This window comes from Podarcis gaigeae, assembly GCF_964106915.1.
Source record: "Podarcis gaigeae genome assembly, chromosome: 3".
Taxonomy (NCBI): domain Eukaryota; kingdom Metazoa; phylum Chordata; class Lepidosauria; order Squamata; family Lacertidae; genus Podarcis; species Podarcis gaigeae.
This window is the reverse complement of record NC_139680.1, coordinates 92,567,228-92,582,872: the sequence shown is the minus strand read 5'-3', so window position 1 is coordinate 92,582,872 and position 15,645 is coordinate 92,567,228. Positions and strand designations below refer to the sequence as shown.

Below are 15,645 nucleotides of genomic sequence, written 5' to 3'. Positions count from 1 at the left end.
ACCTTGTTGCAGTCGGTTCCATCAGTTAGCAATCTAGGAATCTGCCTTATACTGAGATAGACCATTGCTCCACCTAGCTCAAATTTGTCCACCCTGACAGAAACCGTCCTCATGAACTTCCCATGGTATTCAGAGTCTGCCAATGGATTAGAATTACATTTGGAAGATTCTGGAAATTTGCAACCTAAAAAATGCACACCACTGAGTGCTTAAGAAGTATGTGGTCCCTTAATATTGGCCAAGTTACATACATATAAAAAGACACTGTAAATATAACCATTGTGAAATTTGGAGAGCAGCAACAGAAACCCTTTCCTCTTTACGCTTTCCTGAAATTTAGTCTACGTGCTGTTAAGCATATGCTTAACAAATTGTTGAATGAAATGTGCGCTTTGTATTTTAGTTATTATGATATGGAGGCATGTGCTAAGTTTACTGGGTTGTGCCCAATGTTGGTCATACTCAGCAGAAACCCGCTGAAATTAATGGACATGACTAATATACGTGCATCAATTTCAGTGGGTCAAGTTCCAGTAGAATAGAACTTGATGCAGCCCAATATTTATAACTTTTTCAGGATGGGTGCAAAGAATTGGAGAAGCAGCCCTAGAAATTAGCCAGCTCATTTTAGTCAAATGTTCTCTCATCATTTTTTCCTGAAACTCAGGAGCCATCTACTTGTGGCCCTTCTTTGTATTAACAAAATTCCTTGAGGAGAAACAAAGCCCAGACAGAAAGTCTACTACTGTTCAGAGAAAGCAAAAATAATCAATCCTTGTATAAAAATAGTTTAATAAAGGCATAAAATTTCAAGAAAATATATGTATAGTAACAACATTGTTGAGTAAAAGTGCACAGCAATTTACACATCTGGGGTCAATATACACAGTGTTCTTTTGACACACCTCACTTCACTTTATTCTGCCTGTACAGAATTTGATCTGAAGCAGTGGGGTGGGGAGCCTTCACTGCAGTACAAAAATCCCACAAAAGTCATCTAACTGGAACATCTCTCTAATCATTCCAAATTCATACTAATAGGAGACACAATTCACTGGGACGTTCTTCAGCATGCTCCATTGAAATGAACGGAAACTGAATAAAAGCACTCATTTTAATGGCACGAGCAGCAGAACTTTACCATGGATTATATCCAAGCTTTGGACTGGCAAAGGGAGCAAAGACTAGTATATCTAAATGAGAGATCAGTGATAAATGCCCACTTTCTAAGCCGCATCTCACACTGATGTGACTATGCCAAAAAAATAAAATCAGGCTGGGTGGGCAAATGAAGTCAGCTATAGCTCAAACATGAAAAACTATTCAAAAGCACAAGGAGCTGGACACCAAAAGGCCTTTTCCATGTGGGTGTTAAAATTAGTCAGCGAACTAGTGGAGGAACGGGGAAAGCAAGGCTCTGCAGCATTTTCCACAGAATGGATTGTTACTGAGCCTCCATTCTGCTTCTATCTTGCTGTTTTCCCAATTGAAATTATAGCAAATGCAATTGAATCATCATTATTATTTTTTTAATGTGGAAAATGCTCTAAGTGGTGCAAAACAGTAACTGGTTAGCAGGCTGCTGACAGAGAGGAAATCTCCATAGTCCCTTCTCATGTTACTGATTCATCTCTTAATACTTAAAATGGAGGTATGGATACCTCCTAGGGTTGCCAGATTTTGAAGAGCAAAAAAGAGGATACTATGATGACTCTCATTTTAAATACCCCTACTATATGTAGGCTATAGAAGCTGTGATATACAGTATTGCTGAGGGGAACTGGAGAAGAGAAGAAGGAAGCAAGTCTTCAACCACCAGTTATGTTATGTCTCATCCAGAAAGTATACCTTCAACATTCAAGCATATGGACTATATGCTTTGAAATTCTTCCTTCAGGTATGTGGACAACTAGGGATCAGTGCATGTGCTTGGCAAGTGTTAGCAATGTGTGAAAAACCACCAGTTAAAAACCCTAGGTGGATGTAGCCTACAATAATCAATATTTTCCCTACCTAGCTATCTAATCAGCCCTTGCTCCACATATACTCATCACAAAAATAGCAGCTCTCTGGAAAATGCTGGAGTTGGCAGCTTGCAGAATAAACCTGCAGTGAAAAAGGAGAATGGGAGCAATATAAAATTGACCCAAAATGGGATTGGACATCTGTACTACAGAGTACTCAAGGCCTGTTTAAGACTGCATGGGAGCCACGAAAGCAGCATTCACCATGTGCCCTGTAGCTGCCATCTCATATGAGCATCTGGACACACATATGCAGTCTGGGCCAGGTGGATATGCTTGGGGTATGCCAATTCTGCATGCAGATCAACTTGTTGCCCAGGCCCCTTTCAGACAAGATGAACTTGGTCTGAATAAACCATGGTTTATCAGACTGAAAATGAGTTATATTAACATGCATCCTCTTCCCTTTCTGTTGTGCATCTAGGACTTTTCTTTAAAAAGCTGCCATTTCTTATTAAGTCTGAGAAACTGTCCTTTAAGAAACCCCAGAAGGCAGGGTTGGGGAACCTGTGGTCCTCCAGATGTTGCCAGCTCCACTGCCCATCGCTCTTGACCATTGGCCAAGCTGGCGAGAGTTGGACTCTGAACAACATTGGGAGGGCCACAGGTTCCCTATCCCTGAGAGAAAGGGAGAAGGAAGTGTGTGGGCATCATACTCATTCTTTGTCCAACAAACCATGGTTTCACTGGACCAAGGCCATAGTTACATGCATCTAGATGAGATAGGAGCCACATGGAACATCTGCATGGCAAGTACTCCCCCCGCCCCCTTGTGCCACAATCTGCCCTCCCACCACCGCACCATGCCCTGCTGCTTCTTGCAAGTGAAAAGCTAACTACACAGGAGCGCTCACGAAAGAAATAAGGGAAAGGAGGCACACGCACAATTTCTAAAACAGTTTTCATTTTTATAATCAAACTTTTTACATGAACAGAAAAACACACCAGTCTTTTGTGCGAAAAAATATTTTAAATAAACTTTGCTTGTTCTTGATCTTTGTACATTCTGATATACATATTTAACAAGGTGTATGGCACTATAACCAGAATCGGAAAAGGGGGAAAAAATAATTGCTTTTTTTGTTGTTGTATACCTTCTTCTAAATCAAGCCAGCCACCTTTATGCTATTTAAAAATATTATTAATATTATTAATGGGCAGCCAGCTGTAACTGGTTTGAACACTCAAAATAAAGAACTCTTTCCATTACTCAAAACTATTATTGCACAAGAAGCCAGTAAAGGCATATGGCGTAAAATGGTCAAGTCCCTTGGTGTTAGCCTACCCCCAACCCCCAAATAGAAAAATAGTACCAGAAGATGAAACACAGCAAATAAAAAGATTTTCTCTAGTCAAGAGGGCGAGAAGGGATTTGCAGATAGTTTTAAGCTGCTCTGATCTTCTTTGCACCAGCAAGCATTTTGCTTAGGGTTTCTTTAGCAAAGCCTTTGCAAACTCAAGGCCGCCCGTGGGTTTTAGTTGTCTTTTTGCTTTTTTATTTTGGCTGGTTGTATTTTATTTTTGGGGGAAAACATAGCTGTCTTCAGTCTATGAACCTGCACAGACTACTTAGTCATAATCTCTACAAGTAGCTGAATAACCAAAAAGGGAAGAAAAAAATATATAGTGTCCAGTTTCTCTCTTACACACATGGAGACTTTTAAAACTGGTTATTCAAAGCATCCCCACATCATCCACTTTTCAAGAAGGGACTTCCAAAGGTATCTTGCCCAACGCTTGTGAAGTCCTTGTATTTTTAAAACCTTTTCTTCAAAAAGGTTCTTGTCCAAAGTTTTGTCTTATAATAAACCCTTCTCAATAAAGCTAAAAAGGAAAAAAAATGGGGGAAACCCAAGCCTTCCAAGCCCATGTCAAGTGAAGAATACGAACTTCTTTTTTTAGTCACGTGCTTCTTTGCCATCACACGACAGTCTCTACCCCAATCAGCTTTGGTGTGAGAATTCGCGGCGTGACTCCGTTGTTCAGATCTTCCTCAAACTCCAATAACTGCCCCATAAAATTAAGATTAGGAGAAATGATTGGTCGCTTGCCTTTGACAAACTTATAGGCATCAGTCATGGTCATTCGCGTGTGCTTCATAAGGTAAGCGATGACAATGGTGGCAGAGCGGGACACACCAGCCTGGCAGTGGATGAGGAGGCCTTTTCCACACTGGTGAGCTTCCTCTGGAAAAAAGCACAGAAATAAAACGTAAACATTCACTTCAGTGAGTGAAAGCCAGAGGTCAAGAGACCTGAGCTCCTAATGCATTTCTCAAAATAAGCAGCAGCCAGAGATTCACTCACTTAAGAGTTGGGAAGCCTATAGCCCCTGCAGAGGTTACTGGGCTAGAACCTCACCTATGCACCTAATTTCTCTCATTTGCAACTCAGGAGTGGCCAAAAATCATTGTGCTCCTCTCCCTCCCTAGATCTGTAGATTATTCTTGCTATTACCAATTCCAGGCTAATGCATTTTTAAAATAATGCTCCCCAGAGAAATGCACGTTTCTATGGAGTCACACATTATATTACACAATTTGTACTTCTAACAATGTCGGACACGTAGAATATGCCACAAAACCAGCTCCTGACATCAGGGAGAATGTGCTCAAATGAACAGAATAAACAGCGGGTTTTGAAAACTAGGTGCATTGCCTCCAAATGATGTAAGGCTTTCACACCATAACAAGTGAACCCACAGATAGGACAAACTGGAGTATATGTTAGACATGCAATTGCCATCATTTGCAATATGCAAGTCCCACTTTTTTTATACCACTTTGTTCATGCACATTTTTGGGGTGGTGGCTGGACCATGGGCACAATGGCCTCTGTTAGTGCACATTCTTCATTCAACAACACAACACAACCATTGTGGAATGCCGGGGGGGGGGGTGAGCTTTAGATCTGGGAAACTGCAATTATATAATAAAACAAAAAGTGCTGATTTTATATTAAAACATAATGTCAAGGGGTGGAATGCATCTGTTCTGGGAGTATTTGTGTGTGTGCATCATAGGAGTCAACTCCTAGGGGTCGAATAAAATATGTGAGCCACCACCCTCCCAGTTGGTGGGCATTGTCATTCAAATAGTGTGCGTGTGCCAGGTCTTGTGATCAATTGTGTGGGGCAGGACTTGCCTCCCCCCCCCCCCAATATGTTATTCAAGTTGGCATCCTGGGTACACATTCACATTGATCTTCTCTTGAAACACAGGGGGAAAATTAAGTGCTGCCTTAAGGGAAGGGAAAATCATTATTAGATAAATTCTGGGTGGCAGATGTGGTTTATTCTACATGCCGCAGGTGACCCTCCCCACACAAGCTTTTCTCCCAATAGCCCTTCTGATATGGTAGGGGGAAAATATTCATCTTTTTTTTATACTCCAGGAAGTCATGTGTGCCTTTTATCCAAGCCTCACCTAAAGCCAGCTGAATTATGGAAACCACATAGAATCCAGAATTTTTGTTTCAAAACTGTTAAGTTTTTGTCATTCATGAGTTTTGCAAGGGCCAATTCACACATTAAGAGGCAGAAACCTGGGAATGCTGGGAAGCCACATTTCCCCTGCAGCAAACCTCCAGTTCCTAATGTGTTGAGCATGTGCTTCTCCACATTTGCATATATCTTTAGCTGCATAAAAGGTGATGTGAAAGTGACCTTCAAAGTGACCTAAGCCAGGTGGATTGGTGGCCTGATCCAGCATGGCTTGTCTTACGGAACCAGATTGTTTTTCAGGTTGATTCTTGGAAAAGACACACGTTGATTTTCCACAGGCCTGCTGCCTTTATTTCAGCCTTCATAAAACCCTGCTTTGGGAGCAGGGAGAAAATCTATTTAAGACACCCAGATCTTTGCAGATCCAATTTAAACTGTCCCTAGGGCAAAGCTAAGCTCTGACTAGTTACTTAACAGAATATTTATCCTACTAAAAAGTCAAGACAAAGAAATATATGCTCATCAAACATGCAGGCATAGCTCTAGGCTATAGTTACCCAAGTGAAAAGGGGTGGGATGTAAGAATTTAATTTAGATAGATAGATGATAGATGATAGATAGATAGAATTGCCCATCGTATAGCCTTAAGTGGTATTTAAGAGGCAGTCTGTAAAAGTATTGGTTAAAAAAGGACCAGTCAAGGGTAGACATTTTTTGCCCTCCATTTCATTGTCCTCCCATATTTATGACACAGTGGTAAAAGAAAGATGCAAAAAGGGACCAAGATTTCCAAAAAGACAACACTGGCTCTGCTTTCCGTTATTATGAACATCTGTCCTAAGCACAAGAAGGTATTAACGGTATGTTAAACAGAAAAAAATTCTGCGCCTCAAAACATTGAGCAAGCTTTTGAGTTCTCCAGAACTCTTCATCATTGTATTGTATGTCTATGCAAAGTCTATACTGTACAGGGTGTGGGTGGGAGAGGAAAAACAAACAAAAGAACTTTAAAAGTTTGCTCACTATTTTTGTGATGTTTTGGTTGATCCAAATAAAAGGTATTGCACAACTGTGGATTTCAGAACTCTGGCACCGAGTAAACATTTTTGTCATGTGGTGAGATCAGTGACTTCAAGAGAGAAAGGCTTGCAATCTCCTTTGGTTTTGGTTAAAAGCATTTAAATTTTCAAATGGGAAAAATCCTGTACAGTAGACATATCTCTTACTGTAGTAGAATTTAGAATTATTAATATCAGGTGGTACCTTTCTAGGAAGAAAGCCACAAAATGATTTTTCCCTGATTGCAAGGCTAGGAAAACTGACTAAGAGCCACAGCAGATCAGCCCAAAGGCATCCTCCTTCGTACAGTGACTAATCAGATGCCTCTGGGATGCCCCCAGGCACAACATGCATGGGGGCAACTGGCTTCTCTCACTGCTGATCATAACAAAAGGTTTTTAGAGGCCTAATGCCTCTGAAACCAAAGGTAGCATACAGTTAGGGATGGAGAAAGAAGTTGTTCAGTCTGCTTTTCACAGCGGACTGATGTGATCCACTGCTCCCAAAAGTGCAGGCAGGTCAGAATGTAATCCCCTGTCGATTATGTACTTTTCTAGATGTTGCAGTATAGCTTGTGTGCAGATTATGTGCACAAAAATGTAACTTTTGTGTGAGAGATACAAGCAAATTGCATAATTGGAAAAGCATTAAGTGTGCATTTTGCATACAAAATGCATAAAATTTAAATGCGGATTATATCTATCATCTATTGATCTATCTGTCATCTCCTTCACAGAACAAAATGAGCCTGTGTCTGAGCACCAGGAAGAATGAAATGAGAAAGATTTAGACTGGTCAATCCATCTCCTACTTATAGCTGCCATGACTAGCAGTCATTGATAACCTTATCTTCCACAAATTGGTATATTCCTTCTTTTTAGAAATATTCACATTGGTGGCCATCGCCACATCTTCTGGCAGCAAAATCCCCTATTTCTACCACCCCTTTAACCAATATTCTTACTCTGAAAGGTAAAGCCAAATGGGAATTTCATTGTATGCCCTAGAACACCCCACTGCTGTCACCTTCTGGGTACTGGGGTGTTCAAGCAAACTCCTCGCTGCCTATACTGTATGTCATACATGGAGGTGGAAGCAGGATCACACCCATTGGCCCCACTCATAATGTCCACATGCTCCTGGATTCCTCCCCACTAATATCCACACATTTAATGCAATGCACCAATGAGTTGCCAACAGATTAATGCACTGCAGGTGTGACTGTGGACATCTTCCAGCCACCAGTACCCAATGGCTTGGCTTTTATGTCAGCCTATGTTTCTCATTCCACCCTCCCTCTTGCAGCCACATTTCCTACCCCCAAAGCCTCAATATATAATTGAGGCTGCAGGGGGTTGCTGGGGGGCACTCGTTTCCATGGAATTTAATTCCAGGAAAAAGATCCATTTGCAGCCACCTTAACCAAGAAAATGATGGAAGTGAAGTGATGAAATTTGGGACGTTATACTGGCATACTGTTCTTTCCTGAAGAGAAGCACACGTGTGTGGAAAGGGCGTGGGAGGAGCAACATTGTCCAATGACATTTGTTCTTGTGTCACGCCATGGCCACTGTTGGGAATGATGTTTAGTGTGACATGCTGGTATATCCATCAAAACACTGCTACTCCACAACAGGTACTTCAGTGTGCAAGGTGCAGAAGTGCTAGCATTATAATCAGGAAAACAAACACAATATTCCCCATGTCCAAAGGCAGCCAAAGTGTGAATGTGAGAAACAGGTATTTTGCAAACATCTGGCTCATACGAGAATGGGCACTGTCAGCAGCTGCCCATCTAGCATGCCCCCTCCAGAAAACACAGGTGTGCTCCTGAAATCTTGCAAGTTTAAACACACATGCACATTGCAGAATCAGAGTTGGAAGGGACTGCCAAGGGTCATCTATTCCAACCCTCTGCAATGGGGGAATCTCTTGCCCATTGTGGGGCTTGAACCCACAACCCTGAGATTACAAGTCTCATTCTCTACCAACTGAGCCATCCCAGCAGTCATTATGCTGCATAATGTACAAAGAGGCCCAAAAAATGATAATAAAACACGGGAAGCGACCAGATTTCTTTGGCAGCACTGCCATAGGCTGACGTAAAGTTCTGCAAGTGCTGAAATGCTCAGACAACAACACAACATGATAAAGCTGCTTCCCACCCCCTTGGGCAAAGTTAATCAGTTCCACGCCTGTCAGCCCGGAACTAAATGCATTTGTGCCGCAAAAGCAGCCATGGCGGCCGTTTTGCTAGGATAGTTACCAATGAATTCGAAAGCCTCTTCGAAGTACTGCCTGAGATTCTGCTTGTTGCTGTCTGTGGCCGGCAGCCGCTTGTAGTTGAGCAAGCCTTTCTCGTAATGGTAGAGAGGGAGGTGAGTGGTGACGTTGATGACGTAGCCGATGTTCAGCCGCTGCATCTTCTCCAAGTCCTGAGCGTCGTGCTCATTGCCAAGAAACAGGAAGGGCAAGATGGGCGTGAGCTCGGCGTTCTCAATGTCTGGGGTGGTCGGGATGGACTGAGGTAGCGTGCAGGTCACAGCGGCAGCAGCACCGCTCCCTCCTCCGCCTTCGGGGCACTCTTGGAGTTGGAGGGAGTTGTCACAGAGGTTTTCGTGGTTCTGTTTAAAACTGCTGAGTCCACCTGCAGCACAGAGAGATTTTAAAAAGGAGAAGGTCAGGAACCTGAGATATTATTTAGTTAGTATCATCATTATTAATATTTATATCCCACCCCTCTACCCAAAGGAGCCCAGGCAGACAAGCACACAAATGATAAAATGTTGCAATTCCATTATTATTATTATTATTATTATTATTATTTATACCCTGCCCATCTGGCTGGGTTTACCCAGCCACTCTGGGCTGCTCCCAACAGAGTATTAAAAACACAATGAAACATCAAACATTAAAATCTTCCCTAAACAGGACTGCCTTCAGATGTCTTCTAAAAGTCAGATAGTGGTTTATTTCCTTGACATCTGATGGGAGAGCATTCCACAGGGCGGGCACCACTACTGAGAAGGCCCTCTGCCTGGTTCCCTGTAACTTCACTTCTCGCAGTGAGGGAACTGCCAGAAGGCCCTTGGAGCTGGATCTCAGTGTCCCGACTGAACAGTGGGAGTGGAGACACTCCTTCGGGTATACAGTGGTACCTCGGGTTACATACGCTTCAGGTTACATACGCTTCAGGTTACAGACTCCGCTAACCCAGAAATAGAACCTCGAGTTAAGAACTTTGCTTCAGGATGAGAACAGAAATCATGCTCCGGCGGCACAGCAGCAGTAGCAGGAGGCCCCATTAGCTAAAGTGGTGCTTCAGGTTAAGAACAGTTTCAGTTTAAGAACGGACCTCCGGAACGAATTAAGTACTTAACCCGAGGTACCACTGTACAGGGCCAAAGCCATTTATGGATTTAAAGGGCCAGCACCAACACTTTGAATTGTGCTTGGAAACGTACTGGGAGCCAATGTAGGACTTTCAGGACCAGTGTTATATGGTCTTGGCAGCCACTCCCAGTCATATAGATGCAGACTTGGAAATATCTCTACTTGAAAGGCTTCTTGGAAGACAATGGTCTTCAGTAGATGGTCTTCAGTGATGGCACCTATGTGATATTTAACAGAGCGGAAATTCCAAAGGGTAGGGGAGGTGCCTCAACACTAAAGTTCTGAGTTATACACTGTGTAGAGCCTGGATAGCTCCATTGGTTAGAGCATGGTACTGATGACACCAAGGTTGCAAGTTCGATCCCCGTATTGGACAGTTGCATATTCCTGCATTGCCGGGGCCTGGACTATAGATTATCCTCAAGGTCCCTTCTATGATTTACCCATTAGGTTTGTAGGTTTACTTTCAATCAAATTCTAGGATCTCCTAAAGGTATCTCCAGGAGGCCCTCAACTTCTGAGTGCATTGATTGATTGATTGATTGATTGATTGATTGATTGATTGATATAAGGGGTGAGATGAAAATGGCACACAGAAAAAGTGAAATAGTCCCAACAGTGTGAAAAGTAATTTCCCTCACTTACCTGGGAATTGTGGTTTGTTAAGGATGCTGAGAGTTGTTAGGAGTCCTCTATTCCCAGAGGGGTTTAACAACCATTCCCTCTTTCTAGAGAATTCTAGTTCTGTCTCCTAACGACAATTAGAACCCTGGACAAACTACATTTCCCAGGATTATTTGGTGAAAGCCATGCTTGTTTAAAATGGCCTGCTTTAAATTTTTAGTGCATACGCGGCCTCGCCTACATCCAATGATTTCAATGGGTCTAACTCTGAGTCTTACTAGCAGTTGATATCACCCAATATATTTTAAGCATGCCTATTTTGAGTGCACTCCAGTGACTGCTAAACTATTTTTCAAAACATAGTTTTTCAAACTTTAAACACACACACAGTTGTGTTACACAGGTATTTTATAATTTTTTCACTTCCCAGATAGCACTTTTTTTCAGATGCAGGAAAGGGGTAAATAAATAACGCCCCCCCTCTCTAAATCTCTCAAATCAGGGAGATGATCCATTTAGATTCCACAATAACATTTTTGTTTTGCCTGTGAAATGGTAACACTCCTTACGTAGTTCCATAATTGATTATTCTGCTTCATAAAAGATGATTTCTCAAAGAGAGGACACTTGAAGGGTGAGGGGGTTTCAACCAACGCACCCAAGACTGATACACTTTTTAAAAGAATATTGTCCTAACGTACTTTGGGATTTTCCAATCTGTTGTCTAATGCTGTTCCACAAAATCTGAAGAGAAAAACAGAGGCTTAAGAACTTTCTACACCTCGTTCTGAGATGACATCAGCTCAGGCTCCCCACCTGCCTGGTTTCCATGGCAATTACACAAAGACATACAATGACATCAGCTCGGCATGACATCAGCTCTTTGAGTGCAAACAATGCAAGAAGAGCTACTTTGTTTCAGGCCTTTTGGTACAAGTGTGTTCTTGGGAGCCAGTGATGTAATGCTAACAGGTGGTTGGAGCAGCATTTGCCTAACAGGGAGGAGGAAAAATACAGCTATATCCCTTGTGTACACATGGGTGATTATAGGTTAAGCTTTCACTAACGGCATGTGAAATAAGGCACTAATGCAAGAGAAATGTAGCTTTATGCAAGCTGACAAAGATAAGAGAAAATTGCAAGAACCAGAGACACCTTGTCTAAAAAGTGATGTAACTCTTGGAAAGAAGGTTGAAAAATAATAGTAATTGCTTTTGGTAAAAGGCAAAGGTTCAAACTATGGCAGCTCAGAGACCTTTTAGTAACAACTCTTTATATTCTGATCTTGTCTATAAGCCTATGTGCCAGAATAAAAACCTTTAGACATTCCAGCTAAGATCCCCCCAAACATAAGACACTTATATTTTATAACAACAACAACAACAACAACAACAATTTATTTGTACCCTGCCCATCTGGCTGGGTATCCTCAGCTACTCTGGGCGGCTTCCAACAAAGATTAAAAATACATTAAAATGTCACACATTAAAAAATTCCCTGATAACAGGGCTGCCTTCAGAGGTCTTCTAAATGTCAGGTAGTTGTTTATCTCTTTGACATCTGATGGGAGGGTGTTTCACTTTAATAGAGATGCTTTTAATAGAGATGTGAAATAATGAAACACCAACTGGTTATTTTAAGAGAGGAACACAAGGTAATAAGAACACAGGTAAAGAGGTGATGGACAGATTAGAGATCTGATTAACCTTTTGGCATTTTTGTTTGCTCGCTTATGAATCCGAAAAAGGCATTTTCGGAAAGTTTGGCGTAAGTGAGCTTATTTTGCTTTGGGCTGCATCCAAGGCCATTATGGTCCCTTCCCCCAATTCAGAGCAAAGGTAGCTGGATAACTATTTTTACCTATGTCTTCCCTTATTACACAAGAAAGGTTAGTAGCATCAATAGATCACAACTCTGGCTTTAACCACAGCTGCAAACATTTTTTCTACTAATTCTCAGTGCTTATTTAATCATACCCAATTGTTCTTTTTGGGGGAAGTAGGGTTGTCACTCCCCTCAACACACACTGGAAGCCGGTGCAGGCTGGTCCATTAATGCTAAAGGGGCACAGGCCCAGTAGCCTCAGTTTACCCTTAGTCCGCCTCAACCTACCTGCCTTCTTACTTAGAAGCAGCCTGACAGCTCCCTCCTCTTTAGTTTCAGTGCTGAAACAAACTTTGTAAGAGCTCATCAGGGAAGAGGGTGGGGGAGAAGATTAGAATTAGTTGGCTCTGCCTGTCATTGGCTCCGACTCCCTCTACCCTTGGTTTCTGCCCTACTAGTCCCAATGGGCACCAGCCCATCGGGACAGAAGCTCCATCTCTTTAACAGCTGCAGGATGGCAAATTTCAATCTGCACAGACTTTCTTATCTCTATACTGTACCTGATTCATTTCTCTTGCTATGCAGCTCCTAAAAAACACAGAGCCTCTGCCCAAAGAGAGGGAGCAACCTCTTCAGTACTTCCTAGAAATATAAGAGCATTTCCGACTTACAAAAATGTATTATTAGGGGAAATTTCTTGCAGAAAATTCTGTGTTATTTTCCCTAACATTTGCATTTTTTGTGCACAATACACACATTTCTCGCAAACCCAAAAGGAGTTTGATGGTTGCTGCAAGAGAGGAACTGCGAGGAACAACATGGGAGAGGTGTTTCTAGGACTAAGGTCAAACTGAAGCTCCCTTGTTCTTATTGCTTTAGGATGTTGCATGTTGTTTAAAGAATCTTGTTATATTTACAGTATAGAAATATGGTTTTGGGGTAGGTTGTCATATTTATGTTTTGCTATGTTATTATGAAATGGTTTTTGTAGTGTTTGAAGTGCATCCCTGCTTCTTTGTTGTGAGCCACTTTTAGCATGTTGTTTTCTTGTAGAAAATCTGCATACAAATAAAATGAATGAATAAAAGACAACTATGTTTCACATAGTTTTGAGAAGTGCAAATTAGGTAGGTTCACCTTAAATGCAAAGTGAAATCAAATTTCTCCTACCTCTCTACTAAAATGGCAAGCAAGCAAGGGAAAGTAGCCACCTTAAAAGGGATACCAGTATAAGAGGTAGTCAATAGTCAACCCTAACCCTATACAAAAACACCCTTTCCTAATTCCAAAAAGCAAAGGGCCAGGAAAGTCACCAGCAACCGTAATATGGGAGAGGGCAGGCGATTATGAACCATAGAAACTGATGAAGGGCAGCATATAAACATTTTAAATCAACAGTGCAGATTCCAAATTTCTATTTCAGGGAAGTGTACAACAGTAAATAGCAACAACATAAGCAGAAGTGAATAAAACAGAAATACAGAAGTACTATACACATTATTTTAAAAAAACCTGGGTAAATAAGAATGTCTCAGCTGCTGTCTAACAGGCCTCCTTTCCCCATACAGAGCAGGCCAGTCTTAAAAAACCCCTCAGGAAACCATACTGGTTGTTCAACGACCACCCCATTCTGACTTCCTACAAGGCAGAAGTGCACCTCCTGCGGCCTAACCCTCTGTAGAGTCCTCCCTTGTGTAATTCATGAGTTAAGAGACTGCCGTGTCCTTTAAACACTTCTGCTTTCCTGGACTCTTACCGTTTTTATTTTCGTTTCATTTCGTTTGGTACACCACTCTGTTTGATTTGAGATACACAGCTGCGTTTTATTTCCCTCTTGCTTTTAAGGAAATTTCACTGGCATGTATTGTTTTTATGCAAGCACTTTTTGCATAAATAAAAGTGAAAATCAATAAAATCAATAGAAATAGACATCTTTATTCTATTATTAAGGAGTATAACAATTGTATACCTAAAGCAAAACACTTGTGAACCAGGCATGTCTCTATAGGGAGGGTATCCTGCCTCGCTATGGAGACATTCCCGGTTCACAAGCATTTTGTTACTTTAGATTTCCTGAATCCTGGGAGGGCTTCTTAAGGAGTGATCTGACTACTGGCTTCTTTCAAGCAGGCAGGGACCATCCCCTCTCACAGGGAAGCATTAACCACCTCCCTGGTCCCAGCCGAGAGTGGCAAGAGTCCAGAGCACAAGGAGTCATCCTGAGTGATCCAAGCACCTTGCCTACATGCACAAACCTTACTAACTGAAACTCATCCGACACAACAGGACTAGAGAGTGCTCTGGACACCCCTTGAAATTAATCTGCTGTAGTAGCAGAGTCAGGATCCTGGGAGATGCAAACGATTTTCAAAATGCTTTGCGAACAAGCAAAAGATAAAACCTACCTGGTAAGGACTAAAGTTTATTTTTAAAATTGTTTTTATTAAAGATTTTCTTGGGTTACAAAATTATATACATTGTCTCTTTTCTGATGATAAAGTCTTTTTTTCAGACCATTCCTATTCAATATGAGACTGTGATACTGTATACAGTACAGTTGTACCTCGGAAGTCGAATGCCTTGCAGCTCAGACATTTCGGCTCCCGAACGCCGCAACCCTGGAAGTGATTGTTCCTGTTTGCGAACGTTCTTTGGAACCCGAATGTCCAATGCGGTTTCCGCAGCTTCCGATTAGATGCAGGAGCTTCCTGCAGCTAATCGGAAGTCGCACCTTTGTTTCCAAATGTTTTGGAAGTCAAATGGACTTATGGAACGAATTCTGTTCAATTTCCAAGGTATGACTGTATAAGATTGGGGAAGAGAAGTGGAGGGGGGGAGGGGGGTTGTAAACTACCATTCTTTTACATACAGTGGTACCTCTGGATGCGAACGGGATCTATTCCAGAGCCCCGTTCGCATCTTGAAGTGAACACAACCCATGTCTGCACATGCGCGGGTCACGATTCACCGCTTCCACACATGCGTGTGATGCTATTTTGAGCATCTGCGTGAGTGGCGAAACCTGGAATAATGTGCTCCGTTACTTCCGGGTCGCTGCGGAGTGCAACCCGAAAATGCTTAACCTGAAGCTACTTCAACCTGAGGTATGATTGTACTGTACATGTGAGGTTTTACAACAGTAAACAGGTTCACACAGTCCATGCTGAAAGCATGGAGGGGGAAATAGGAAAACTGGCTATAGGGTGTGTAAGTGTGTGTGTGTGCGCGCGCAGATACATAAAAGCTTACATTCAGCACATTCAGCATACATTTATTTATA

At 42.0% G+C, this 15,645-nt stretch overlaps 1 protein-coding gene across 2 annotated transcripts in view; it reads right to left on the bottom strand.

Moving 5' to 3' along the window:
- Window positions 1–775: 775 nt before the first annotated feature.
- The window catches only part of DUSP10 (dual specificity phosphatase 10), a 51,405-nt gene continuing 36,535 nt past the window's right edge, over window positions 776–15,645 (bottom strand). For both annotated transcript variants that reach the window (XM_083733583.1, XM_083733582.1), the window contains exons 3-4: window positions 8,791–9,171; window positions 776–4,210 (exon numbers count right to left, since the gene is read on the bottom strand). In XM_083733583.1, the coding sequence (XP_083589709.1) occupies window positions 3,945–4,210; window positions 8,791–9,171 (647 nt within the window). In that variant the 3' untranslated portion in view covers window positions 776–3,944. The remainder of the gene's footprint in view (window positions 4,211–8,790; window positions 9,172–15,645) is intronic.